A 24,834-nucleotide genomic window follows, 5' to 3' on the forward strand; every position below is an offset into this window, starting at 1 on the left:
ACATGCATGGTCTGTTCTTAAATACATTTTTGGATTATTTTTTGCATGCCTTCCCTGGTGCATCTGAATTGGCGGGCACCCCCTGTCCCATCATCCTGGGCTGGAGCAGCCACACCCATTCCCAACCTCGCCTGGGGAATGCTCCTCCGCTCCCAGCATGCACCGCGTCCAACTACAACTCCCGGCATCCTCGAGCCTCCTGGAGCCAATGGGCAGCCAGCGTAACGGTCGCCCCGTTGCATGCCGGGCGGCGTAGTCTTGCAAGCGCTGTGAGGTGGAAAAAGGCCTCGGCCGAAGCCCGAGACTGGGTTGAGCGGCGGAGCCCGGTCCTGAGCGCCTTCTCCGGGCCTCCCCGCGGCGGCCTTCGCCTCCTCCCCCGCCTCGCCCACCGCGCCTCGCCTCCCGCGCGCCAAGATGGCGGCCGAGGTGGACTTCGGCGACCGCGAGCTCTTCCAGCAGCTGGAGGCCGACGAGGAGGCGCCCTCCGACCTGAGGCCCGGCCCGGCGGAAGAAGCGGCGGACCTCCGCGAGCGGCTGAGGGACTCCGAGGAGACCGTTAGGCAGCTGCGGGCGGAGAATATCTTGCAACCGGGCGAGGGCAGCACCTGACGGGCCGGGCGGGGAGCGGCCTTCCTGCGGGAGAGGGAGGCGCCGCTGAGGGAGGGGACCCGGGCAGGCTTCGCTTCTCCACCCCCCACCCCCCCCCCGGTCCCCAATGGGATTTCTTCCCCCCAATCCGGATTAAGTACAGGCAGTTCTCGATTCGCGACCATAACGGAGCCCAGCCTTTCCGTTGCAAAGCGAGACATTTGGCTGAGTGAGTTTTGCCCCGCTTCACGACCCTTTTTTGCCACTGTCGTTAAGTGAATCACTGCAGTCCTTCAGTTGGTTGCTCAGGGAATTAGGCTTACCCGTTGACTTTTGCCGGTCAGAAGGTTGCAAAAGGGGACTGCCTGATCCCTGGGACGCAGCAACTGTCATAAGTACAAGCCAGTTGCCAAGCATCCTACTTTTGATCCAGGGACCACGAGGATTGCTGTGAAAAACGGTCACAAATCATCACTTTTTCCGGTGCCGTTGTAATTTTGAACGGCCACTAAATGGATGGTTGCAAGTTGAGGACTGCCTGTCGATAGGAAACCCGGTTGGGGTACTTCGGGCCTGTCCTCTCTCTCAGCCCAACCCACCTCACAGGGTTGTTGTTTGGGGGACAAAGTAGGCAGGTGGGTTTATTTAACAGATTTATAGACATCCTCTCTCACTCCCAGAGTATCCCTGGGCGGAGTACAATTAAAAACATAACCATGTATCCATATTACATCTCATTAAAAGGCATATAAGTATTTATAGGAGGCAGTTGCAACAAGGATGGAATGATTTAAAGCTAGATAGGTGGAGGGAAGAGCCTTCAATGGGCTAATTTATAAAGTGATAATAGTGGGATAATAGTACAATAACAACAAACAACAAGAACAATAAAAATGCCATTTGCTGGGATCTGTTCGCATAATCCGCCAATACATCACGCAGTCCTAAACACTTGAGAAGTGTTCGACTAGTGATTGTAATTCAAAACCCAGCATAGTTATCTTGTTTGTTTTTTGTGAAAATAATAACCATCATCATCATCTAATCCCAAGTTTGTGTGGCAAGTTCGAGGCGAGCAGCCAAAGCCAGGCCTTCAAATTCTTTTCAAAGGCCAGGAGGGTGGGGAATTAAGTATTTTCTCTGCCTTGAGTCATATGTTTAAAAAGGTGGGATAGAATAATGAGGGCTGGAGAGAGGGGGCTGCAGGGATTCTCCTGGCTTCACTCCCTGTTACTGTGCCTTGCAATTCCTTAATCATTTTCACATCAGGAACTCAGAAGAAAACTGAACATCCTGACTCGACCAAGGTAGGTTTCACCCTCTCCCTTATTTGCAATGTTTTGAACAAGGAGAGGGTCCTTAGGTAGATTTGTAATGGTTGGTCAAGGCTAGGAAACGCATTGAGAAGAGATCCAGGGAGGAAAACAGAGCTCATCTCTCTCCAAGCTCCCAAAACTACCTTCTTAGTGTAAAAACAACAGAGGGTAAAATAGTAAATGAAAGGGTTGTAATATCTGATGAATTGACACCACAGTTATTTGCTAAGGGTCTGGAAATTACTTTCATGTTGTAACCTTTATGCTTTATTTTTTTTAGTGGACTAATAGTGGATGACTGTAAACTTGATGGACCTTTGTTACAGATCTTGTTCATGAATAATACCGTTTCAAAGTGAGTACCTTCCTTGTGTTGCTTGAGTTCATTTTCAGAATGGACATTTAAAAAAAAATAGTTTCCCTGTGTCCAAGATTTTAAATGTTTGAGATTCGTTTCAATATGCAGTGTGGAAACAAATCTGAATTTGTTCCATGCTAGCAGAAATCTACCAATAGTTTTTTTTAATTACCTGTATAGCTTTTGCTTTGGGAATTCAGTCCACCTGTTCTTTTGTACGAGAGAAGTTTGTGGCACAAAAATGTTATCATTCCTTATGTATAAATGCAGCATCAGAAATCCTTAGTCTTGTCTTGTTGGCTTTAAAAAACTAAACAGAACAATCGATCCGTTCTATATTCTGATAATCTGTTATATAGGCAATATCATCAAGACATAGAAGAGTTTGTATCCAGTTTAGTTCAGAAATACGAGGAGCAGCAGAGGAATGAATTGGACAAGGCCTGCTTCAATGTTAAGCCTCAGGTATTTATCTGTTGATGGGCTTATTCTTTTATAAAAGTTCTTTTCATCGTGTGATGAAAGATAACTCGTCTGTCTGTCTTAGAGGCCACCTATTTCTGTTCATGGGGCTGGTCAGTCACAAACCCCTCACTGTGCCGATACTGCTCGACTTGATTCAAGAACGTTGATTTAACTTTGTAAACTTGGTTTTCATTCTATTAGCCTTCTAGCTTTGTCCTGGAAGAGGATCAAAAAGTAACAAGCTCAAATGTGTCCAAAAAAGTCAAAGAGGCTTTTAGCGTAAGTTCCTTTTTCTTTCTGTGCTGTGAGTGGTTTGAGTTTTTTCTAGTTTATGGCATTAGGAAATAATTGGTAACTGATAAAAGAGACCCGTGTAAATATCTTTTCTTTTTTTTCTTTTTTGTTCTTAGTCCTGTAACTTTGTTTTTCCATTAATTGATTGAACGTATAAATACTACTTGGGAATCTCCATATTCTCAAGCCATTTATTTAATGTACTTAATTATGTCAGAACTTGATATTTGTGAAATATTTAAGTACATTTTTAGTATGCTATTTTAGTCTGATTAAAATACTGACACTTTTTGACTCTTTCTCCAGGTTATAGGAAGTGTTCTCTATTTTACCAATTTTTGTCTTGATAAACTGGGGCAGCCTATATTAAATGAAAATCCTCAGCTCACAGATGGATGGGAAATACCCAAGTATCCTATTTAGTTAACTGTTTTTCCCTTTCCCTGTCAAGCCTTGCTACTTAATGCAATAAGTCTGAAACGGATTGGGTTCCATTTATATATCTTCCACATCTTAGGGCCCTAAGTCTGTCATCATTTGTTTGAATCAAATGTTGTTGTTGTTTTTTGGGGGGGGGGGAATTTCCTGCTCTGATTTAAAACGCTGTCACATTTCTGGAAAGGCAGGGGGCTGACATTAACAGAATAACAGAGTTGGAAGGTCTTCTCGTCCAACCTGCTCAGGCAGAAAACCTAGACCATTTCAGACAAATGGATATCCAACATCTTTTAAAAAACTTCCAGTGTTGGAATGTTCACAACTACTGGAGGCAAATTGTTCCACTGATTTATTGTTCTCCCGGTCAGGAAATTTCTCCTTAATTCTAGGTTGCTTCTCTCCTTGATTAGTTTTCATCTGTTGATGATCCATTGATCAGACAAAATTTGCAGAGAAAAAAAACATCCAGTCTTGAGACTGATAAACTTTCAGTCAGATGTTTTATCATAATGTAGCTGATAATAATTCTGATCGTGCCCTCTTCCGAAAACCAATTTGTGTCTTTTGGGTGGTGGCTAATATTATCTAGGCATGCATACAAACCCTATGATTGCATTTTGCTTGATACGATGGCAATTCCTTATTGAATTCTTAAGATACCAGCAAGTTTTCACGCAGATTCTTTCTCTAGATGGGCAAGAGATACAAGTAAAGTCTAAAAGGTTTGTATTTCTTTAAATCTACAAATGTTTCTGGTTTTATTTTTAAAAGTATGTCTTGTGATAGGTTAGTAATAGAAAGGGTTAGGATTTACTTTGTAATGTAAATTTTTCAGTTGGACTTTAAAGGTGAAATGGTATATGAGCACGTAAAAAAACAAACACAGATAACATTTGTATCCTCAAATCCCCACAGAGGTATAAAACAGGAGTTTTGATGGCTACCTGTCTCTTTCAAGAGAATCAGAATCTTGGAAACACCTGTCACAGGTGGCCTATAGAATGTATATTTTTATCTCAGTTATAGGTTCTGTCTTCCAGCGCAAAACTCTGATAAAACGCTTGTTTTTCTTTGGTTAACTGTTGAAAAGGCCCAGCTGTGAATATTCCTTGGCAGCAATGCAAAAGTTGTGGGGCAACACTTAAGAGCCACACTGTTCTTTGCTGCCTGCCTCACAGTCGACTTAGAATTTCTCCTGGCATCCATCATTTGACATCAAATTTTGCTTGGTTGTTGATATATTCAGTACCATTTCATCGCTGTGCTGGGTGTGACTTTTTCCACCTTTAAAGCTGTAAATGGGCATTAGTTGATTTGCTCCTTTTCTGCTGCTACATCTAACAATGCACCAAGAAGAGTAGAGCAAGTTTCTTTTTTTAAAAAAAGTCCCTGAGTGTCAACAGCTCTAATGTGTGCTGTGTGTCTGTGTGTTTTTTTAATAAAACAGGCCCAAATCTCATTGTTTCAACTGTGGCTCTGAAGATCACCAGATGAAAGATTGCCCACAGGTAAAGACATATTTCAATCTGTGCTTTTGGTAGCCTTACTGGCGGCGGCTATCAGGGCTTGGTAGCTTCCTGACGGTCTTTGTTTTTCCCTCCTATCCTAATTTTAGCCACGAAACTCTGCCCGCATAAATGAAAAAAGAAAAGCTTTTATGGAGGCCTGCGGGGAAACAGGCAGCCCAAATTTCCAGCAGAGGTACCACGCGGATGAAGTGGAAGAGCGGTTTGGACGCTTCAAACCAGGAATAATCAGGTACAAGTAGTCACAACAGTCACCACTGAGTCCACAATTTCCAACTGCAAATCCGCAAAAAAGGGGCTGTCAGGACTCCAACAAATCCAGCCCCATTCAAATCAGAAAGAGGGAAGAAAATTGATTTATTAGAAGTGGCCATGTTGGCGTTACCTGGGTGCAGCCGACACTAAGATACACCCTTCATTTCCCCCTTGACCCTGGTCTTCCCCCCACCCCCTGGATGTGTATTCTCCAATGGGACACATCCATAGCCCAGAGTCATCAATCAGGCTCTCCGGTAATAATCTTGCGCTCCGACAACTTTGGGCTGCCAGGGTGATTATCTAGGCACTTAGGGAATGCACTGTTATCCACCACCCTTTTTCTGGCAGCTAAAAAGACCAAAGGGAATATCTTTTTAGTTGACAGGGACACAGATAAAGAAACAACACATCCAGCGACTTCCTTACCTGACTCTAACGTGCACGATCCTTGCGTTTTCTCAGTCGGCAGTCTGAAACCAACGTTGCCAAAACCGTGGCTCAAATTTCCTTGTTTTTAAACTGACCTCCCTTACCCCCCACCCCACCCCGCAGCGAGGAACTCCAGGATGCCCTCGGTGTCACCGAGAAGACGCTTCCTCCCTTCATCTATCGCATGCGGCAACTGGGTTATCCTCCAGGCTGGCTGAAAGAGGCAGAGATGGAGAAATCCGGCTTAACGCTCTACGACGGAAAAGGTAAAAGGGAGATTCTCCCATTTGCTTGTACAAGACCGTGGCTTAGCGTGACGTGTTGATTGGACAGCCTGAGCTTTTTTGCCGCCCAGTTTCAACCCGTGGCTAACTTGCTGGTCAGGGCAGAGATGGGCAGAGATTGTTCCTCAGAGCTCTTGTTGGGCCTGTTCGATTAAATAAAGGTGTCCCCGCATTCCAGCCTTCAGTGCCAAAACAGCCGGAAGCCGGAGAGCAGCTGGATTATGTCTTTTGCCAGTAATGTCTTCCAGGACTGACGTTGCCTTTCTTACAGCGTCGCCCAGCAGTGAGGCAGAGGAGGAGCCCCACCAGCAGAATCCCCGGGTCACGTACGATCTCTCCAAGTTGATCAACTACCCAGGTTTTAACATGTCCACTCCAAGTGGGGTCGCAGACGTAAGTTGCCCCGTTTTTTTGTGCTGTCATCCCGCCCTTCCACCTGGGCATTTACCGACTTGTGCAGTGCACCGCAGTCACGTGATCAGCATATATATAACATTTTCGGCTGGAAAACGTTTCGGGTATTTTTTGCTTTCGTTTTCCAGCAGGAAACAAACCAACAATAATAATCATCTTTGCAGACAATGGATTCCCATAACAACTGCGGCAAGGAAGGCATTTAAATTGGTCGTGTGGTGGCCTGCTTAACAACCCACATGGTCATAAGCCGAAGAATACCTGTAGCTCCCATTTTGTCTTAAATGCCTTTGGGAAGGACTGACAGAAAGAGAATCTGTGTGTTTTATCACAGCATATCATACCCTTGATTAGAGCTGCTCCTTTCTTGCCTCTGTTCTTTCGATTAACGATAAGACAGCAAAGCTCCGTTGCGTGTATATAAAGCTTGGACATTTATTCTTTGATTTCCTAATAATTTCTTTCCTTTTTTTGTGGCGGGGGGGTGCAGGAATGGCGGATGTTCGGCTCGGTACCTCTTCAGCCATCCCAGCAGAAAGAAATTTTTGCTCATTATCTTTCCACTTACCATTCGGTGAATATTTTTAAGCACGCTGCTTTGCTTCCCCGGAGCGAAACCTTTATTTTTGGGGGGTGGGTGGGTTTCCCCCTCTGGGGTTCTTACTTTCTCTCCTTTGTTTCTGACCCCTTCCCCCCCTCAGGCCAATCTCAAATCCAGGCCCAAAAGGCCTCCCTCTCGCCAGAGCTCCCATCATTCGAAACGGCAGAAAGGAAGCAGCGTTGAAATCCCACCAGCTGACATGGAGATCGACTCTGGTATAACTTTCCTCTTAAAACCCCCATGGCTATTTTAAAAACTTTCCCCCCCTCCCATTTTGCTTTTTTCCCCTTTCCATTCCACGAGCTCCTGGTGGGAGCCCACCGACGCCTGTCCGAAGCGCCACCCCGCTTAGCTCCGCCCCGAGTGAGGCAGGCGAGTGATTAAAGCCGTTGCTCTTTTCCTCCTTTCAGATCTAGAAATGCCCCCTAGCCCTCCCGCTTACGACGGCTTCCACTTCCAGCCTCCGTTGCCTCCGGGGTCTCCGCTGACCGCCACTCCCCCCCCTCTGCCGCAGGGCACCCCGCCAGGGACCCCCCCCAGCCTGACTTCTCCTCCACCTCAACCGCTGTCTTGTGTGCCAGCAGCCCTGCCTCGCGACACCCCGCCTTGGACGCCGTCTGCCCCGCGGCCGGAGGACTCGGCCATGGATGAAGATACCTTGACCCTGGAGGAGCTGGAGGAGCAGCAGCGGTTGATTTGGGCGGCCCTCGAGCAGGCGGAGAGCGCCAACAGCGACTCGGACCTCCCAGCCGGGACTCCCATGGCCGGCAACTCTGGGACGTCGACCCCCTGCAGGACGGAGCCTTCCGTTCCCCTGGAGGAAGCAGCCCCCCAACCGCCAGAGGTCTCCGAAGCTGAGCCCAAGCAGGAACCCCAGGCTGCCGAAGAGCCTGGTCCTCAACAGGCCATTGAACTAGTGGATTTGACAACCGAGGCGGAAGCCATTCCCACAGACTCTGAAAGCCAAGACCAAACCTGCTCCTCGGATCCCGCCGGCTGCCTGAATCACAGCGACGCTCCCGCCCTTCCCAATGCCAGCGAGTCGCCTTCCTCCAAGCCTCCTGGCCTCGTTCCCGACATGAGCAAGTTTGCTGCTGGGATCACACCTTTCGAATACGACAACATGTCGGAGTCCACCGGGACTTACCTCCGGATAAGGAGCGCGCTGAAAAAATACCCAAGAAGCCAGCTGAAGAATAAGAAACTTTCCCTTTAACAGCCCAACTCGGGCCAGGGACAAACAAACCAAAAAACCCAAACAAACCAGGATTTGGATGCTTTGCCCTTAAAGCAGGGGTGTCTCCAAGCTTGGCTGCTTTAAGACTTGTGGACTTCAACTCCCAGAATTCCTCAGCCAGAAAGGTTTCTCCTCCCCCCCCCGCCTTTGCTGAAGTCAAGATATATTACATTTACCGCATTCCCACCATCTATTATTAAGAAAAGTTTATGAAAGAAATATGATAAAGCCTCCTTATTGACATTTCTTCTTGTCCCATCCATTCTGAATTCTGGGTAACTCTTTGCTGGCTGAGGAACTCTGGGAGTTGAAGTCATCCCCACGTCTTAAAAGTGGCCAAGGTTGGAGACACCCCTGCCTTAAAGCACGAATCAAGAGCCAGAGAAGGAAAGTGTTGTGTTCTTCCTGAAACCATTTTTTTTTTGTTTTTAAAGAAAGTCGGGGGGGGGGACGGGCTTCCATTTTGACCTCGAAGCAGGACTGATCTTCCACAAATACACAAAAAGATTTGTGAATCTTCTCCAACCTTGCATTAAATAGACCCCTGAATTTTCCCCTCTTCAACTTGGAGTCAAATACATCCCTGCCTCTCTCTACCAACCAAGGTTTCTTGTCTCTGCCAAGCTTTTTGCATTGGGAGCTGGTAGTTCTCGAAATACATTTACTGTCCTTTGGAAAGGACCTTGGGTTTTTTGGGGATTTTTTAAAAAATGCTTCCCCTCAAAATTCTTGTGGCGATCCGACGGGAATAATCAGGAATCAGTCAACCGCCCTCTTTCCATCCTTTTTGAAAAGTTTTTTTTTTTTTTAAGTGATTGAGGGGATTTTAATTTTTTAAAAAAGAAAAAAAAAACACGACACCGGCTTTTTGGTTTTGGTAACATCGTCATCTTTGAATATGCTGTACATATATTTGTGCTTGTGTACAGGGGTTTAATAAAAAGATTTTTTTTTTCATAAGTTTGTGCACTTAGTTACTGCAAAGGAAATTTTGCAATCAAAAATATTGACGTAAAGCCATAAATAACACTCCCTGGTTTAACCCTGCATGCCTGGAGTAATTAGCTTCTTATTCAGAGTACTAGTTGTTTCCAGTGTTTCTTTCATCACAGGTTTCTTGCAAGATATTTAGATGGCTCTCTCTCCATTCTCCCAAATCGTTTCGATCCGGAAAAAGGTGTGTATAAATTATTCCTTCCCACCCACCTCCAGTAGCCTTGGGTGACCCGCCTCCTGACACCCAATGACCCCGTAAGATACCTGCGAATCGAATTCTCTCCTGTCCTTGAAGACCTGACAATCCAAAACGGGCCACGGTTTGAGAAAAATAAGTTCACACCCTCACTTTCCAGTGACGAAGCCACGCCAAATATTTTATTGCAAATTCAAACGTGTGGCTTTAATTAAACATTCAAGACTGGTACGGTGGAGTTAAAGCAAAGCACGTTGGCCTGAATGGGTGGCTGGCTTTAAGAACCGAAGTTTTTAATTGAATGGATGTGTTTTGAGCTTCGTTTAAACTTGCCCAGCCTCCGACTGGCTTGCCTGGACTGGAGAGAGCCCTTCTGTTTCCTATCTTTATTGAGCGCAGGAAAGAAAGCACAGTTGGAAGGGATCTTGTAGGTCATTTAGTCCAACCCCCCACCCAAGCAGGAGACCCGACACCATTTCTGACAGGTGGCAGTCCAGTCTCTTCTTGAAAGCCTCCAGGGATGAGAGCATCCACTACTTCTGAAGGCAAGCTGTTGGAAGGAAGGAAGGAGGGAGGGAGGGAAGGAAGGAAAAGAAGAGGAAAAGAAAGATGGAAGAGAAGGAAGGAAGGAAAAGAAAGGAAAAGAGAAAAGAAAGATGGAAGAGAAGGAAGGAAGGAAAAGAAAGGAAAAGAGAAAAGAAAGATGGAAGGGAAGGAAGGAAAAGAGAAAAGAAAGATGGAAGGGAAGGAAGGAAGGAAAAGAGAAAAGAAAGATGGAAGGGAAGGAAGGAAGGAAAAGAAAAGAAAAGAAAGATGGAAGGGAAGGAAGGAAGGAAAAGAAAGGAAAAGAAGAAAGATGGAAGGGAAGGAAGGAAAAGAGAAAAGAAAGATGGAAGGGAAGGAAGGAAGGAAAAGAAAAGAAAAGATGGAAGGGAAGGAAGGAAGGAAAAGAAAGGAAAAGAAGAAAGATGGAAGGGAAGGAAGGAAAAGAGAAAAGAAAGATGGAAGGGAAGGAAGGAAGGAAAAGAAAAGAAAAGAAAGATGGAAGGGAAGGAAGGAAGGAAAAGAAAGGAAAAGAAAAGAAAGATGGAAGGGAAGGAAGGAAAAGAAAGAAAGAGGAAAGGCGCAAAGAAGAGGACAGAGGAGGAGAGGAAGGGGGAGGAGGAGGAGGAGAAGGGGGGAAGGCCAGGGGAGGAACGGGAGGAGGGGAAGAGGGAGACGGGGCGGCGGGCAGCCTCCCTCGGCCCGCCCTTCCGCAGTCCCCGCCTGGCGGCCGCCCCTGCCGCCGGGAGGGAGCCGCCAGCAGCGCCGCCGCGCCGCGCCTCGCCTGGCCGGAGGAGGAGGAGGAAGCAGGGCAGCAGGCGGGCGAGGGAGACGGAGCCGCCGCCGCCGCCGCCGAGGAGGAGGGTGAGGGGCTTGCAGGCAGGCGGGCGGGCGAGTCGGGGGTCTTGGCCGCTGGCGGAGGGTCGGAGGGGCGCCTTTGTCGGGTCCTCGGGCGGGTGTGGGGGGCGAGAGCGGGGCCTTTGGGAGGCGCCCCCTCCCCAATGCCTGGGCCCCGCAACCCCCCTCCCCACTTCGGGGGCTCCTTCCCTCCCTCTCCCCGCTTTGTTTCTGAGGGGATGGGAGACCCCTGGATCACCCCGGCGGCTTCCCCGCCCCGCTTGAAAGGGGGCTGGAAACGGTCTTTCCTTTTGGGGTGCAGGACCCCCTTTTGCACCCCCCACCCCCACCCTTGGAGGGGAGCTGCTGGGCCTCAGAATATTGGGGGCGCAGGCAGCCAGGACAATGAGGGGAGACAAGGCCTGCATTGGATTGGATTTGGGGGGGTGTCTGAGGAAGCCCAGGGTTGGCTGCCAATTGTTCATTTGTGGTTCATTTGGGGGGGGAGACGCCCGTTTCCTGAAGGAATTGGGGTGAAAAAGCTGCAGGCAGAGAATGTATTGTTCTCCCCCAGGACGGGGTGCGTGTGAAAGAGGAGCTCTGCTTTTTAGGAGGGGCTTCATTTTGGGGTGTCTGGGAGGGTGTGGAGAAGATTTGCCCCCTTTTTCCCCGGGGGGAGACTTCCCACCTGGCCTGTGAAAAGAGGGTGAGGGAGCTTTTATGGCTGGGAGGATTTGGATTCGGTCGCTTTTGGGGGGGCTGGGGGTGGCCCGAGTTCTGCTTCCCCCTCCTCTCAATCTTTTCAGTCGGGAAATAACATTAAAATGGGGAGGGGGGTCTGGTGCTCTCTTTTGAGATCAACCGGTTGTCTGAAAGGGGGTCACTCCTAGATTTCTCTGGCTTTTTTTTTGAGGCCCGAACTCCAGGGTTTCTCAACTTTGGCAAGTTGAAGCCGGGTGGACTTCAACTCCCAGAATTCCCACGGCTGACTGGGGATTCTGGGAGTTGAAGTCCACTCCTCTGGGAAGCTGAGGCCTGCCAGGGCCCCCAGGTGCAATTAGGGCCCCCCAGAAGGCAAATGGAAGGAGGCATTGCGGGCAGAGAGGCCGGAGGGGTGCAAACCAGGGAGGGGCAGGCCGAGTCCCAAGAGTGCCCTTCCTCCTCAAGGGGGTCTCATGGGGGGGGCCGGGGGGGGGAACTAGGGCAAAATAAAATAAAAAACACCTTTCTTTAGTTTACCCCCCTTGATCTGTGGGAAGATTGTGGTGCAAGTCATCGGATCTGCTGCCATTTTGGATGACATCTGTGCTGGAAGGAAAAGAAAAGAAAGGGAAGGGAAGAGAAGGAAAGAGGAGAAAGGAAAAATAAGGGAGAGGGAGGGAAGGAAGGAAGGAAGGAAGAAGAGGGAAGAAAGGAAGAAAAATAAGACGGAGGGAGGGAAGGAGTGGAAGAAAGGGAAGGCAGAGAGAAGGAAGGAAAAAGTAAGGGAGGAAAGAAAGGAACAGGAGGAGGAAGGAAATAAAGGGGAGGAAGGAAGGAGGAAGGAAGGAATAAGAGAGAAGAAAGGAAGAAAACATAAGGGAGGGAAGGAAAGAAGGAGAAACCCCAGAGAAGAGCCGCCCCCCACTGCTGCTGCCCCAGGTCCTTCTGCCCCCTTTGGCCTGGCCAGCTCCTTGGGGTCAGCCAGAGCGCTATCTGAAGGGGGGGGTGCAGGAGATGCCGCAATCAACTGGTGTGCGAGTTCTCCCATGACATCAGTGTGTGTGTGTGTGTTTGTGTGTGTGGAAGCCTCATTGGCCAAAGGCGGCAGGCGACAGGCTGACTTCCTTCCTGCCACAAAGGTTTAAAAGGTTTATTTGGGACGTCCTTGCCCAGGACGGCCAGAATTTGGAGGATGGGGAGCCCAGGTAGAGGGTACCAAATGGTGTGCCTCGATTTGCCGGTTGCTTAAATGCAAAAATGTGCTTTTGTGTGTATGTGTGTTTTGTGCAGGGGAGCTTTTCTTCTGACTTCACTTTATTCTGTCACTCTTGGGATACCATTTTCACTGATGTTTTGCAACACCAGATGAAATCATTCTGTTGGTGTTCAGTAGAAGCCGGTTCGTTGTTTATTTGTTTTTGTTTTTTCTACAGCTCCTTTGGACTTTGTACAAGTTAGGAAAAGATAGCTTTCCTTCTCTCTCTTTTTTTTTTTTTGCAAAGTAGATTTTTGTGTCTTCTAAACCATAAGGTGCATTTTGTGCAGAAGGTAAATATGACCAAAAGCTATAGGATAGCCTCATTAATGATACTTAGGCTCGTGAGATAAGAATCCAAAATCAGTGAAATTTCAAGGAATACAAGCTGAGAAATGGATTTTGCAATAAATAAAAACAGGCAAAGCAAATTGCTGTGCTGTATTATATCATCTTTTAACCTCATAGATCTAGAGAGAGATGCTACGAAAAGAACATGTTTGTTTCCTGTTGCACTTTGAAATGGAGGTACCTCTGTATTGTGCCAGAATTTTTTTAAAAATGGGTTTATCTGGCCGTTATAGTTTGGGGGCGGCCAATATCTTTAGCTAGTCAAGAGAGAGAAGGCATGAGAAATTTAATTTTCCCAAGGGAAGTTAAGTAAGAAACAGTCTAAACAAAATTAAGTGTTTGGAAAGCTGCAATTAACCTTGTAGTTGAACTGTTTTAAGGTTTTGCATTTAACCTCGACCGTTTTGGATGACAATTACCAGAAATATTCTCATTTTTTTCCCCCAGTCTACTAAGGAAACGTGTTACGCTTTCACGCTTGCGCTATTCCTGTCTTAGTGTCTTCATAAAACCGAACAGTTTTCTAAATAAGTGGAGTTGTTTTGCACCAATGAAGTAGAATCGTAGCTTTAAAAGCTGCTAGGTTGGATTCTGTGGGGTGAAAGGTAGATTTGAGCTCCACGCCTATCCTCATTAGCATCGATGAAATCACAATACAGGTTTTGTAACTCGCGGTGTTACCATTATGGAACGCAACCCAGAGGTGATGGCAGCAGTGGTATTTCTGCCCCGTGATTCATGGCTTTATTGCGTTGCCTCTTTTGCAGCAAAACATTATCCGCCCAGGCAGCGTTGTCGTGATTCCCTAATGCAGGTAGCCCTCGACTTACGACTGCGAGGGGGCCGGAATTGCTACTGAAGGCAGTTGTTAAGTGAGTTTCACCTGATTTTGCCACGGTGCTTAAGTGAAACCCTGCGATTGCTAACGGAATTATAAATATATGCCGGTTGCTAAATGTCTAGTTTTTGACTGTCAGAATGCTGCGATGGTTGAAAGTCTGAGGACTGGGCATAACTTTTTTCAGTGTTGTTGTTGTAAAGAAGCAATTTAGGGTGTATCCACTATTGTGTCTCCTAACCTGCTTCTTCCTTGCTTGGGACTGGCAGAAGAAAATCTCTCTCTCTCTCTCTCTCTCTCTCTCTCTCTTATTTTCCTTTCCTTGCCTGCTTGTCAAACTTCTCACCGGATTTTCTTCCTGGAAACCTGCTTGAAATGCGGGTGAAAAAAAAAAATAAAACCCACAGAGGTTCATCTCCTCCTTCCATCAGTTCTGGAAATGGGCAAAGGAAAGGCAGGCGGTTCACCTTGGGCGTTCCTGACCTTTGGAATTGGGTTCGGTTTAACTGGTTTTGGTTTTGTTTTTTTAAACGGGCTGCGCCTGGACGGAGCTTTTTGGCATTCCGACACATTGCCTGCTCCTAGGAAGCTGGCATTGGTCTGGGTTTGCTGCAGCCTATTTTTTTTTTTCCACCGGTTGGAAAACAGAAAGAAAAGAGCTGTGAAAGTTCCATTCTTGGCTTGCCTCTGAGATAGCAAACATTTCGGGAGCCTGACTTATTCTTGGTCACGAGCCTCATCCGTTTTAGAGCAGAGCTGAAGGAATCCTACAAGGCAGGTAGATGAATTTCTGGCTCATGACATTATTATTTTTTCTTCTTCTTCTTCTTCTTCTTCTTCTTCTTCTTCTTCTTCTTCTTCTTCTTCTTCTTCTTCTTCTTCTTCTTCTTCTTCTTCTTCTTCTTCTTCTTCTTCTTCTTCTTCTTCTTCTTCTTCCTCCTCCTCCTCCTCCTCCTCCTCCTCCTCTTCCTCTTCCTCTTCCTCCTTCGTCACTTCCTGTATTTCCAGAAATACCGGAAGTGACAAAACGGGCCCTTTTTTCGGCCTCCAAAGGCTGCAGAGGCTTCCCTCGAGCCTCTGGGAGGCTGAAAAGGGCCTCAAAGTGCCCAAAAATCAGCTGGGAGATACACAGTGTAGGTAAGGGGACGGCGGGGGAAAATCATGCCTGCATGCTCAGGAGGCATGGGGGAGCTGCGCGCATTGCCTTCTGGGTGCTGGCATGCAAGCACACTCAAGCGCGTGCACAGTTTTTGGCACAGGAGCCCAAAAAGATTAGCCGCCACTGATCTAGACAAATGGATTCAAAGTGTTAGCAGCTCACACCTTAGTTCCCTAGACTTCAATCTGTGATTCTGTTTTCTCTGTTCATTAAAAGTGGGATTTCCCCCCCCACCCCAATTTGTCAGTTACTCTATTGAAACAGCGTCTGCGTTCACAGCGCAAAATTAGCACATTGTTTTATGATTACATGAGAAGCCCGTTCTCGAACCCTGATTTGTTGTCTGGTATCTCTGGATGCTTTGAAGCCTGTTTATTTGAAATATTCCAGCGGATGGTCTCCCAGAGTCCCGTCAAACTCCTGCTTGTCTATTTTTAAAAGGCTCCAGGAGAACAAGAGTTGTGTAAAAACAAGCGGTATTTTTCTATTAATAGCAAGCTTGGTGAGATATAGCCTCAGAGAAGTCAAGTCAGTCCAGATGCTTTGGGTGAGTTTATTTTTATGCTCAGAGGTGCATAAATATTTGCTTTTTCTTCCCCCCTCAAAAGAAAGTAACAACTAGCTAAAGTCTTAAGCTTTGCTAGAAAAAGGACTCTTGCCATTAACCTGTTGCTGTAGCAACAGTTAGAATCCATTTTGGGGCTGATTTGCTAAAGCCAAAAATTAAAATGGTGAATTAAAGGTGGGGGTCTCGAAACTTCACCATTTTAAGACTTGTGGACTTCAACTCCCAGAATTCCCCAGCCCATTGAAGTCCACTAGTCTTAAAGGGGCCATATTTGGAGACCCCTGATTTAAAGAATATAAATGGGGCCTCATGGAAGAACAGCTTCTTAATCTCGATTAATCAACCAATTGTTTAGCGGTCAAGCAAAACGGACCCACCTCTTCCGATCCAGTTCTTTGTTTCCTTTCCCGTCGTCAATAGTGTCTTTTGCCTTCCTTCAAATATATACTTCCCTTGTGTGAAGGTCTGTCTCTAAATCCCCTATAGAGATGGGCTTCCGGAGAAAATTCCTAGTTAGCTTATGAATAGTGGTCTCAGCACGTCAGGTTTTGGGTTATGTCATGTCATTTGTGGCTATGCAGCGATGCTAAGCTAGGCCTTTGCTTGACTCCTCCTTCCAGCCTAGCGGGCAGTTTCCCAACACAAGACTTCTGAGGGTCTCCACTTAAAGCTAGGGTTAATCCCTCCCCTCTTTCCTTGCCTTACACCTCAATCCCTGAGACCACCCTTTCTACTTTGCTTCGAGGCATGTCTCCAAACTCAACTCTTGGACGGAGTTGGCGCTGTCTACTAAAGCCAAGCTTAGGCTACTTGTAGTTTGATTGATATACTTCCCTCGTTACACTCTGTTTACGCTTCCTGCTCTCGCTTTGCCATTCCTGGCAACAATAGAGGAACTTGAGTCTGTTTCTGTTCTCCCTTGATGAGATGGACGACAAGCACCCATCGAGAACCTTCCGTTCTTCCGAGGGACGCGTTTAACAAAGCCAGTAGTGTTGGGTGGCAGTGCCCGTCTTTCTGTGGTGGCATTCCAAGGGACGTGGTGGGCGTTCCTGAATGCTTGGTGGATGATGTCAGAGCCAGTGACCTCATAATACAAAAGGGAGGAAGGGGGAGAGAATCAGGCTGAACTCTGCATTCTGGTGTTATCAATTAAAGAGCGCCAGCCGAGGGAATTCTAGGTCGCGCCCATCAAAGCGCCTCCTGAACCATTCCAGAATTCAGTTCCCTGGAGGTCTTAGATGTTAACGTTGCCCCACATATCAGTGCTGGAAGAACTTCTTCATGGTTGAGGCAGGTAATGTTCAGAGCTGTCCAATCTTTACTTTGGCTTGGAGTGAAGGTTCTTGGACATCTGCAAGTTCTTGACTTACAACAGTTCGTTTAGTGACCGTTACATTACAGCGGCACTGAATAAAGTGACTTAGGACCAGTGTTCACAACTGTTGTCGCCTCCCCAGAGTCACATGATTGAAATTCAGACATTGGGCTGCTGACTCGTCTTTATGACGGTCGCAGGGGGGGTCACATGAGCAAAACCAATGGGGAAAGCCAGGTTCACAGTCTGACTTAATTAAACAGTTGCAGCGGTTCACTTAACAACTTGTGTCAAGAGAGGTCATAAAATGGAACGAACTCGCTTGTTTCACTGAGCGACAAAAAAAATTGAGCTCAATTGTGGTTATAAGTTGAGGACTATTTTGGTTGACCCACAGTTTCCGCAAAAATGTAATCTGGGGCTCAGAATCACTTTTCAGTTGGATGAAGAGGTCAGAGGTCAACCTCGCCCCCCAAAGATGCTCCTTGCAAGGAAGCCCGGAACTTTCAGATTCGAGATTACCCAGATGTGCCAGTTTATAATAAAACAGAACTTTTGAGAAGATGCCTGTCTTGGACTTATTTTTTGGGGTGGAGGTTTTCTGGAACGCTGACACTGGCATTGTCTTAACACAGAAGTTTCCAAACTTGACAACTTTGAAGACTTGTGGACTTCAACTCCCAGAATTGAGGGATTCTGGGAGTTGAAGTCCACAAATCTTAAAGTTGCCAAGTTTCTACCTCAACGCAAGGGCGTGCAGGACCTTGGGCTCTTCCTGCCAGCCACAGGCTGCCTCCCCCTAACCTAAGTCAAGGTTGAAGAACAGGGCTGACCAAGCAAAGGTTTTCTTTCCATCTGCTCAAACCTTCTCCTCTTCCTTTTTGGAACGAGCACCGCTTGTAAGTAAGCCATTTTCATTGCTCTTTGTTCCAGTGCGTCACCCGCCCATTTTTTAGCTCCTTCCCAGGCCCTGTCTGTGTTTCAAATACCTCTTGCAAATAATCCAGTTACTTGAAGCTCCTTGATCTGGTGATGTTATTGTTGCTGCTGCTGTGCTCTCTGAGTTGAAAATAATCCCTCCCTTTCTCGCTGCGAAGAGTTCTTGCCAGAACTCTTCTTCTTTTCAAGAAAGGAAAGAAATAAAAACCCAACACATCTGATCTGAGCTTTCTCTTTGAAGAAGCCTGCACGGCGGGCCTCCTCCGATCGATCCAAATTATTCTGTATTTTTTCCCCCCTCCCTTCTTAGCAACCAAAGAGGAAGAAGAAAAACCTCGTTTTATCTTCAAGGATCCAGATTGGGGCACCGCACAGGGATTGTACATTATGCTGCTAAGTCATCTCGTGATCTTCAGCAAGGAATTCTAGCCGAGGTGGGTGCGAAGTTGTGAGTTGCCAAGGAATCACAACGCTCTCTCTGCTCGGCCATCCTGAGCGGTTGGTTTTTTTTGTACATGCATAACCTTATGCCAGGAGGCTAAAATTGGATTTTTCTGGTGCTGGTGTGGAGAAGGGAAGGGCAGATAGTTATTGGCTTCCTTGTTCTCTTGCCTGCTTTCTTGAGGATTTTATTTAACTTTTTGGAACCATATTTTCAAATGTAACATGTAACTTAATATAATATATATATATATTAATATCACTCTGCTAAGCAATTCATTCCCTCAACACTGTCAAACTATTTTACTGAGACTGTATTACTATTATTCTTCTGATCCTTCCTATTAGCCACCTCCTCCTACTTATGACTATAACCTAGTTGCATGTATCTTTAGGACTTATATTGTTTTATTTAGTTCCCTAGTGTGAGTTGATTGCTTATTGAGTAACCTATGACTATCACTAAGTGTTGTATCTTATGATACTTGATTCTTTGCTTAAGAGGTTGGGGATGATGGACAGAATTTCTCTGCAAGTCAGGAGCAACGGAGGTTAATGTTTCTCCTCTCGGTGCCCTTGATTGGCAGGTTGAACCCAGAGAGCGATCCATATGTTTGGGAAAAGAAAGTGATTGCGTCCCGACCGGCCGACCATGAGCATGTTGAAACCAAGCGGGCTGAAAGCCCCCAGCAAGATCAGCAAACCGGGAAGCGTGCTGGCCAAAACAGCCTCACCTGCGGCTACAGGTGAGGCCGTAAGATGATTCGTCCTGGGGAATGATAGAAGCCAGAGACGGAGACCTTCTCCGTGCCATCTCGGGTTTCTGTCGCAGGCTTCGTGGTTCAAATAGCTCTGGAAAAGGAGGGAGGGAGGACTGCAGCGGATAGAACGGGGGAGAGCAAAAAGAAGGAAGTTTCGTTCACGGGTGATGCTGTGGGTCCTCGATTTATGGCTATAACTGAGCCCCGGGTTTTTGCCGCTGAGCGAGACATTTGTTCAGTGAGCTTCGCCCCATTTTACAACCTTGCTTGCGGTTGTTAAGTGAATCACTGCAGCTGTCACATCGGTAATGCAGTGGTTTCGTGAACCTGACTTCTGTGTTGATTTTACTTGCCAGAAGGTCACAAATATAACATAAGTTTGAGCCACGACAACCGTCACAAATGTGAGTTGGTTGCCAAGTGTCTGAATTTTGATCAGGTGACCATGGGATGCTGCAGCGGTCATAAGTGTGAAAGACAATCCTCAGTCACATTGACCGGTCACTAAATGAACTGTCGTAAGTTGAGGACTGCCTGCGCTCCACTTTCTTCCTCCTCTTTGTGTGGGACATGTCAAGGGGGCTTCCCTCCCAACTCTTCAAGAAAAGTTTTGTACCGGGAGTCCTCAAGTTACAACGATAACCAGGGGTCAGGATTCCAGCACTTAACCCCATTTAAATCATGAGTCTCGAGCCAAACTTCCAAGACTTCAAAAGGATTTATTGGGAGTTAACATGGCCGGCACTGCCTGGTTGCAGCCAACTCTGAGACACATAATTCATTGTCACCCTCGACCCTGGTTCCCCCCCCCCCCATCCCCCTGGACGTATCCTAATTCATATTCTCCAACGGGACACCTCCATAGCCCAGAGTCATCAATCATGCTCTCCAGTTAGAATTTTGCCCGGCAGAAACTTCAGTCACCTAGTTACTATCTTTGAAAACATTTATGGAATGCACTTTCGGTTTGCAAGCTGTTGCACTGCTCCCCTTTTCTCCCTTTCTGTTGGCCTCTCTAAAAAGACCCTAGAAATATTTTATGCATTGACCCCAGGGGCCGGCCGATTATAGTTGTAAATCCAGTCAATCACACAACCGACTCAGTTTTACAACCCGTTTTCCAGCGATCATGAAAGGAAGGCGCGGTTCGCTCCGGGCCAGTATGGTCGTAAGCGGAGGACCGCTCTCATTAACGTGGCTATCTATCTGTGACGTTCTCTTCCTCTTCCTCCTCCCTCCTGTTTCAGCCTCTCCGGAAAAGACCCCGGCCATCGAAAAGCCTCCCACCACAGAAGCTCCGGATGAGTTTGTGGACGACTTCCGAATCGGGGAGCGTATTTGGGTCAACGGAAATAAACCCGGCTTCATCCAGTTCTTGGGAGAGACCCAGTTTGCTCCGGGTCAGTGGGCAGGGATTGTGTTGGACGAGGCCATTGGAAAGAACGACGGCTCCGTGGCCGGAGTCAGATACTTCCAGTGTGAGCCCTTGAGGGGGATCTTCACCAGGCCGTCGAAGCTCGCCCGGAAGGCCGTTGGCGAGGATGAATCCAACGGGACCCAGGTGTCTCACGCCTCTCGGGCCACGTCGCCCACCTCCACCTCGGCGGCCAGCCTCGTGTCTTCTCCTTCAGCAGCAGCCCACCTGCCACACACCGGCATACCTCAGAAGGTGTCTCCTCTGGCCACCAAGGAGACACCCGTTTCTCACGCAAGCAACCTCTCTAAAACCCCCAGCGAATCCATTTCGAACCTTTCGGAAGCCGGCTCCTTGAAAAAAGGCGAAAGAGAACTCAAAATGGGAGACAGAGTGTTGGTAAGTTGTCGAGTTGCTGCTTTGGAGTTGCGTTGGTGTGTTGACGGTTTGGCTTAATGCGACGAGCTTCAACCCCACCCCCCACCCCCCCAACAAGATCCTCTTAATTCCTCTGACATCTCCAGCTCCCTAGGGGATCTCCGCTCTCTTCCTTGGGATCTGCTTAGGAAGAGGTCCTTGGAGATCTAGCAGGTCAACAGAGAAGCTTTTTCGATGCTGTGCGGTTGTGGTCTCTTCATCCCTGAGAGATCTTTATTTACCGCAGTGAATATGATTAGCTTGTTGGGTTAGTATTTTGGGAACTGGGAATATTTTGTATGGAAAAGGAGCTTGTTGAATCCTCCATTTGGAGAGGCCAGGAACAACACGAGCATCAATCTAGTATTTATGGAGGTTTCACATCTCAGCTTGGGAAAGAAGGTGGTGGTTGAAAATGGGCTGGAGTTTGTGTTTTTAAAGCCTGTACAGAAGGAAGAATGAAAGGTGTTGCATCTACAACGGTATCTGTCAACCTTAACACATTTTAAGACTTGTGGACTTCAACTCCCAGAATTCTGCGAGTTTGAAGTCCACACAACTTAGAATGATGGGAATTGAAGTCCACACATCTTCCCCCATATTGGCTGGGGAATTCTGGGAGTTGGTCCATACATCTTAAAGATGCTAAATTGAAGAATACTGTTCCAGATGCCTTTAAACCATCTAATCTAATCAGGAAGTGGGTTTTTTTTTGTAACTGCACTGTAAACAAAAATAAGGAAAGCCCCTATTTCTCTCAGCTCAGTTCTTTAAGGAAAGAACGTTCTGTTTTTATTTAATTTACCAGCAGATCTTGTGTCATACCTTTTTAGCCACAATCATGTTGTAAACCTTTATTTATTTTTCCTTCTACTTGCCATCCTATTCCCAGTCTGGGGGGGAAATATATATATATATATATATATAAATGTCTGGTGATCTAGGTCAGCTGTTTTGGCTCGTTTCGGCTTTGCATCACCCCTTTCTGAGTTACGTGGTGTCATGCTTTACTAAAAAAAGATTTTGGCAAAATCTCTCGCTGTTCTTTCATTTTTTTAGCGCTTTTTCCCCCGGATGCAAGTGAAAATCCCCAGGGCAGCTGTTTTCAACATGTGGTCAGGATGCCGTTTGGGTGGAGTGTTACGATTCCTCCACTTTACCTTGTTTCTGCAGTTGGTGAAAAGAACATTTTTAATCCACCCGTCTAGATTTTTTTACTTTTTATTTTTAAAAGCAGATTAAGTTTCTCTAAACCTCCACCTTGAGGAATGACTTCATTTGTTGGTTGAGCTTTGCCGCTTCCAGGTAGGGTGAGAATTGCTGGGCCTGCAAATCTCGTGCGCCAACAGGTTGCTGCCTTTTGGGCACGGTAGGTTTTAAAAAAGGGCAGTCGAAGTGAGATCATTCTTTTGGCAAGATTAATGAAGATAAAATCGTCCTGCACGCAAGATATTATCAAAGCATTAAAGGGTTTGTTTTCTCTTTGCTGAACCAGGACAAACCCTTAATCAGCCTCCAGCAGTTGTGAATGCTCCAACACTGGAAGTTTTTAAAAAGATGTTGGATAACCATTTGTCTGAAGTGGTGTAGGGTTTCCTGCCTAAGCAGGGGGTTGGACTAGAAGACCTCCAAGGTCCCTTCCAACTCTTGTTATTCTATTCTATTCTATTTTGAAGTAAACTGCATAGAGTAGCGTTTCTCCAGCTTGGCAGCTTGAGGGTGAATCCATCTCTGCTTGTGGCTGTATACTGGAGGCAAAGAAAGCTCCAAACTACAAAATAAACTGAAATAATAAAATAAGTTCCACGCTTTTGGTTAATGTCCCTGTTTCCTTGCTTGGTCTCCTGCCGAGGTTAAACTATCCGAACCATTCTTGGCCAACGTAGCCGGTCGTGTCACTGGCCAAAGCAAACAAATTTCCAAAATAACTCATTTTATGTGGAAGAGGAAATCCTGAAGAGCTAAGTTATTATTTTAGGTTTGGTCTTTATTAGAATTGGCTAAAGGTGGCAGTCTTTATTTTTGGCGAGGTTTCAGCCTGGGGAGCAGAAAAACGTCATAGTTGGAGCGCCAATTTTAGTTTTAGTTCTAATTTAGCTGGAGAATATATTTTTTTTAAAGACAGTGCAAAATTCTTTTCAACTTTCTTTTTTTACCAACTTTCTTTTTAACTTTCCTTTCAAATTTCTTTCTCTCTCTCTCTCTCTCTCTCTCTCTCTCTCTCTTTCTTTCTTTCTTTCTTTCTTTCCAGGTGGGGGGAACGAAAGCCGGCGTGGTACGTTTTTTGGGGGAGACGGATTTCGCCAAGGGGGAATGGTGTGGCGTTGAATTGGATGAACCCCTGGGCAAGAACGATGGCGCCGTTGCTGGAACAAGGTAAGATCCTGTCCATCTGAGAATTGGGATAGCCGGCTTTCAGATCAGCCCTGACTGCTGGCTGGGGAATTCCGGGAGTGGAAGTCCACAAAACTACTATAAACCACGGAGTCTTGACTAAATATCCCGCAAATGGACAAAGATCTTGCGTAGACAAACCAACATAACCCCAGTGTCAACTAAAAAAATACTCCTTTGGTCTTTTTAGTTGCCAGCAGAAAGGGAGTGGGGGAAAGCAGTGCATTCCTTACATACTTCAGATAATTGCTAGGCAGCCGAAGCTTCTGGCGCACAAAATTATTACTGGAGAGCCTGATTGATGCATCTTGGCTATGAATGTGTCTCATTGGAGAATATACATCCAGGGTTGGGGGGGAAGACCAGGGTTATGGGTGAAATGAATGATGTGTCAGAGTTGGCTGCAACCGACGTGTCAACTCCTAATCAATCAATCTTTTTTTACTCTGAAAGATGTGGCTAGAGACTTATAATTTGAATGGGGGTGCATGTTGGACTCCTGACAGCTTTAGACCGAGGCATTGATGCTTCACATTGGAAGGAGAGATGCCTTAGCGAATTATAAGCCTATTTGAAGAAATGGTAGTGTTATTTACGGATTGTCGTCCGCCGTGTTTGATTTTTCTGTGCAGTCTGTTTTCACGGCTGGGTCTCACCTTCTCCTCGCCTCAGGTATTTCCAGTGCCAGTCCAAATACGGCCTATTTGCTCCGGTGCACAAAGTGACCAAGATTGGCTTCCCGTCCACCACTCCGGCCAAAGCCAAGCCCGCCATCCGGAAAGTCCTCCCCACGCCCACCAGCCTAAAGCGCAGCCCCAGTGCCTCGTCTCTCAGCTCTCTGAGCTCGGTGGCCTCTTCTGTAAGCAGCAAGCCAAGCCGTGCGGGACTAGTAAGTTTCTTTTCGTATTGCGTGCTTGACCACCCTAGAGCAGAAGCAGGCCCCTTTTGTGGGTCTCTCTCTGACACACGCACACACACAAACACACGTGCGTTTGCATTGCTCGTTTTGGCTGTTTCTGCACTGCTCGTTTGCCTTCTAATGGGGCCGATCTTTCAAAGCATGCATGAAAAAAAACTTGGCAAGCCCTGTGGAATAGAAGCATTTGTGTCTAAGCTGTTATCCTAACTTTTAATCCAAACTAACCACATTTATTTAAAAAATAAAATAAGAGAGAGGTTATGTTTTGGTTTGTTAAGCTTACAATCTGCCACATGCATAGGTTAGTAATATTTCTACATGCAAACACACAGAGACATAGGAGACTCTGTGGTGCAGTGGTTAGAGTGCAGTACTGCCAGCTACTTGTGCAGCCAGCTGCCTACAATTTGGCAGTTCAAATCCCACCAGGGTCAAGGTTGACTCAGCCTTCCATCCTCCCAAGGTAGGTGAAATGAGGACCCAAATTGTTGGGGGCAAGAGGCTGACTCTGTAAACCTCTTAGAGAGGTCTGTAAAAGCAGTATAAAGCGGTATATAAGTCTTAAGTGCTATTGCTAT

At 46.7% G+C, this 24,834-nt stretch overlaps 2 protein-coding genes across 12 annotated transcripts in view; both read left to right on the top strand.

Annotated features, from left to right (window-relative positions):
- Window positions 1–202: 202 nt before the first annotated feature.
- On the top strand, window positions 203–9,168 carry ZCCHC8 (zinc finger CCHC-type containing 8). Of its 2 annotated transcripts, none has more exons than XM_026719384.2 (14): window positions 203–577; window positions 1,853–1,895; window positions 2,185–2,259; window positions 2,622–2,727; window positions 2,929–3,006; window positions 3,328–3,431; window positions 4,116–4,181; window positions 4,907–4,967; window positions 5,075–5,217; window positions 5,796–5,938; window positions 6,228–6,349; window positions 6,861–6,944; window positions 7,072–7,186; window positions 7,382–9,168. In XM_026719384.2, the coding sequence occupies exons 1-14, from the start codon at window positions 415–417 to the stop codon at window positions 8,185–8,187; spliced, it is 2,109 nt and encodes a 702-aa protein (XP_026575169.1). In that variant the 5' UTR covers window positions 203–414; the 3' UTR covers window positions 8,188–9,168. The 2 variants fall into 2 exon arrangements, with proteins under 2 accessions (XP_026575169.1, XP_087769436.1); XM_087913310.1 differs by having other exon boundaries at window positions 7,556–9,168.
- A 1,552-nt stretch (window positions 9,169–10,720) lies between these two features.
- Window positions 10,721–24,834, top strand: part of CLIP1 (CAP-Gly domain containing linker protein 1) — a 51,661-nt gene continuing 37,547 nt past the window's right edge. For 4 of the 10 annotated variants that reach the window (XM_087913315.1, XM_087913317.1, XM_087913319.1 and 1 more), the window contains exons 1-6: window positions 10,721–10,807; window positions 18,221–18,344; window positions 18,939–19,097; window positions 20,360–20,925; window positions 23,195–23,319; window positions 24,010–24,226. In XM_087913315.1, coding sequence (XP_087769441.1) covers window positions 19,004–19,097; window positions 20,360–20,925; window positions 23,195–23,319; window positions 24,010–24,226 — 1,002 coding nt within the window. In that variant the 5' untranslated portion in view covers window positions 10,721–10,807; window positions 18,221–18,344; window positions 18,939–19,003. Of the gene's footprint in view, window positions 10,808–14,360; window positions 14,705–14,959; window positions 15,633–18,220; window positions 18,356–18,938; window positions 19,098–20,359; window positions 20,926–23,194; window positions 23,320–24,009; window positions 24,227–24,834 lie in introns of those variants that run through there. The other 6 variants (XM_087913318.1, XM_087913322.1, XM_087913320.1 and 3 more) reach the window with 4 other exon arrangements.

The sequence above is a fragment of the Pseudonaja textilis genome, chromosome 15, assembly GCF_049901715.1.
Source record: "Pseudonaja textilis isolate UNSWEBS1 chromosome 15, rPseTex1.2, whole genome shotgun sequence".
Classification (NCBI taxonomy): Eukaryota; Metazoa; Chordata; class Lepidosauria; order Squamata; family Elapidae; genus Pseudonaja; species Pseudonaja textilis.

Bases quoted from the DNA above. Each gene is read 5' to 3' on its own strand.
- ZCCHC8 (XM_026719384.2), top strand. From the start codon at position 415: ATGGCGGCCGAGGTGGACTTCGGCGACCGCGAGCTCTTCCAGCAGCTG. The intron at 3,007-3,327 runs GTAAGTTCCTTT...CTCTTTCTCCAG, and splicing joins AAGTCAAAGAGGCTTTTAGC to GTTATAGGAAGTGTTCTCTA. The intron at 5,939-6,227 runs GTAAAAGGGAGA...CCTTTCTTACAG, and splicing joins AACGCTCTACGACGGAAAAG to CGTCGCCCAGCAGTGAGGCA.